This window comes from Propithecus coquereli, unplaced genomic scaffold (genome assembly GCF_000956105.1).
Source record: "Propithecus coquereli isolate 6110/MARCELLA unplaced genomic scaffold, Pcoq_1.0 Scaffold59, whole genome shotgun sequence".
In the NCBI taxonomy this organism is placed as follows: domain Eukaryota; kingdom Metazoa; phylum Chordata; class Mammalia; order Primates; family Indriidae; genus Propithecus; species Propithecus coquereli.
The window spans coordinates 4,539,610-4,541,862 of NW_012151840.1; the positions used below are offsets into that span (position 1 = coordinate 4,539,610).

A 2,253-nucleotide genomic window follows, 5' to 3' on the forward strand; every position below is an offset into this window, starting at 1 on the left:
AGTGTGAGGTGGTGTGGGACTGAGATGGGTCGATCCTCTTCCCCCAACCCGGCAACTTATCCCCTCTTCATGACTGGCAAGTGTTGCTTTCAGGTCCACAAGTGAAGTTGTTTTTGTTTTGTTTTGTTTTGTTTGGGGTTTTGCTTCTTTTTCAGAAGCTGTTGAATATATTGAGTGGTTTGGGGAGCAAAATTAAAGGAGGGTCAAGATGTCTGTCCTTTGAGAATGGGCCAACAGAGTCATCTGCAACCATTGCCCCATAGACGGGGTTTTATGTGACAGAGGAGAAAAAGCTAAAGAGAACACAGGCTGCAAGGACTTGCAGGATTTATTATGCATCATTGTACACAGTCACGGATTCGGACGCAATCCTGGGGTAAAGTCAGAGTTACTATAGTACCCTCAGTCCCTCAGGCAGAGGCTCTGCTCACCTGAGGTTGGGATCGGGCTCACTGGGTGGGCGCTGGACAATAGCTTCCTCTCCCCCCTCCCCGGCCCCTTAAGAGAGATACGCAGAGGGACAAAGTCTAGTTCACAGATGAGGCAGGCCACCAGGGGACCTGCGGTCAGTGGGGCAGTGGTGTCCTCTTCCCTTGTGTGGAGTGGTCTGAGGGCCTCTCCATAACCACTGGGTGGGTACTAATGTTCGAGCAGCCCCTAGACCCCTGGCTCCTGCTGCTGCTCTGCAGGGAGCAGGGCTTCTCCCTTTGGAGGCTGGGATGGCTGGATGTCTACAACCTGGCCAGGAGCTGGGACAAGCACGGGCTTCTCCAGCTGTTCCTCCTGCTGCCCCAGGGGATCCAGCAGCTGCTCCTTCTTAATTCCCAGTTGTTCATATCTCTTTGCCACCTCTTGATCCAGTTGCTGGTCCAAGAGCCTTTTCTTCTCTTCCAGCTGCTTCTTCAGCTGCTCTTCCCTTTGTGCTTTCTCCTGCTCAAGCTGCTGCTCCAGGTTTTCTGCTTCCTGATGTTCCTCATGCTGTTCCTGGTGGTGTTGCTGTAGTTCCTGCTCCTGTGACTCCTGCTGCTGCTGCTTTCCCAGGTGCAGTTCCTGCTCCTGTGGCTCTTCTTGCTGCTTTACTAGCTGCAGGTCCTGCTCCTGTGACTCCCGCTGCTTTCCCAGGTGCAGTTCCTGATCCTGTGGCTGCTGCTGCTTTCCCAGGTGCAGTTCCTGATCTTGCGGCTCTGGCTGCTTTCCCAGGTGCAGTTCCTGCTCCTGTGACTCCTTCTGCTGCTGCTGCTTTCCCGGGTGCAGTTCCTGATCCTGCGGCTCTTGCCGTTTTCCCAGGTGCAGTTCCTGATCCTGCGGCTCTTGCTGCTTTACCAGATACAGTTTCTGCTCCTGTGACTCCTGCTGCTGTTGCTGTTTTTCCAGGTGCAGTTTCTGCTCCTGCAACTCTTGCTGCTTTCCCAGGTGCAGTTCCTGCTCCTGCAGCTCGTGCAGCTCCTGCTGCTTTCCCAGCTGCAGTTCCTGCTCCTGCAACTCCTGCTGCTTTTCCAGGTGTGGTTCCTGTTCCTGCAGCTCCTGCTGTTTTCCCAGCTGCAGTTCCTGCTCCTGCAACTCCTGCTGCTTTCCCAGATGCAGTTCCTGTTCCTGTGGCTCCTGCCGCAGCTGCCCACCTTCTTGCTCAAGCACCCCTTTTACAGGAGTTGTGTGTTTCTCCTCATGCTTTGAGGGGTCCTCTACAGGGAACTCAGAGTGCACCTTCTGGCATGGGGCCGGCAGTGGAGTTGGCTGCTTCCTTTGCTCTTGCTGGATGTCAGCTGGAGGAAAACCAGTCTTGAGGAGCTCCTGACTAAGGGCCGGGGGCAGGGTCACTGGCAGTGTGTGTTGCTGGGACATCTTAGAAAGTGCTGTAGGTCAAACTGAAAAACAGAAGGGATCAGAGGGGTATGGTGAATGCAAAGGAAATAGATGAACCCTGGAAATCTGCAGCAGTATCTTGTTTCTCAGCACCCCTTCTCTTCCCTTCGGGGGACACTCTCCCACCCACTCTGGGCTGTCATTCCCTAGAAGCAGCAGAGAGTGAAGGGTGGAAATGGAGAGGGGCAGGGAAAGGTCCTTCTGGGAGCTTCCTTGTTCCTAGGCAAGAGCCAACAAGATCTATCTCCAGGGCTATTCTGCAAGGGTGGGCTGGGTGCCAGTTAACCTTCTGCTCTGTCTAGTCTTTGTGTCTGTCCTTATCTCTGATTTCCACTGACCAAGGAGGAGAAATGAGTTCTGGGATATGTCCCAGTGAATGATAAGGCCCTA

General features: G+C 54.0%; 1 protein-coding gene across 1 annotated transcript; it reads right to left on the minus strand.

Annotated features, from left to right (window-relative positions):
* Positions 1-657: 657 nt before the first annotated feature.
* IVL (involucrin) lies at positions 658-1,842 on the minus strand. The gene is given in 3 exon segments (XM_012658502.1): positions 658-975; positions 977-1,116; positions 1,119-1,842. Coding segments are annotated over 3 exon segments (1,182 nt in total).
* Positions 1,843-2,253: the final 411 nt, after the last annotated feature.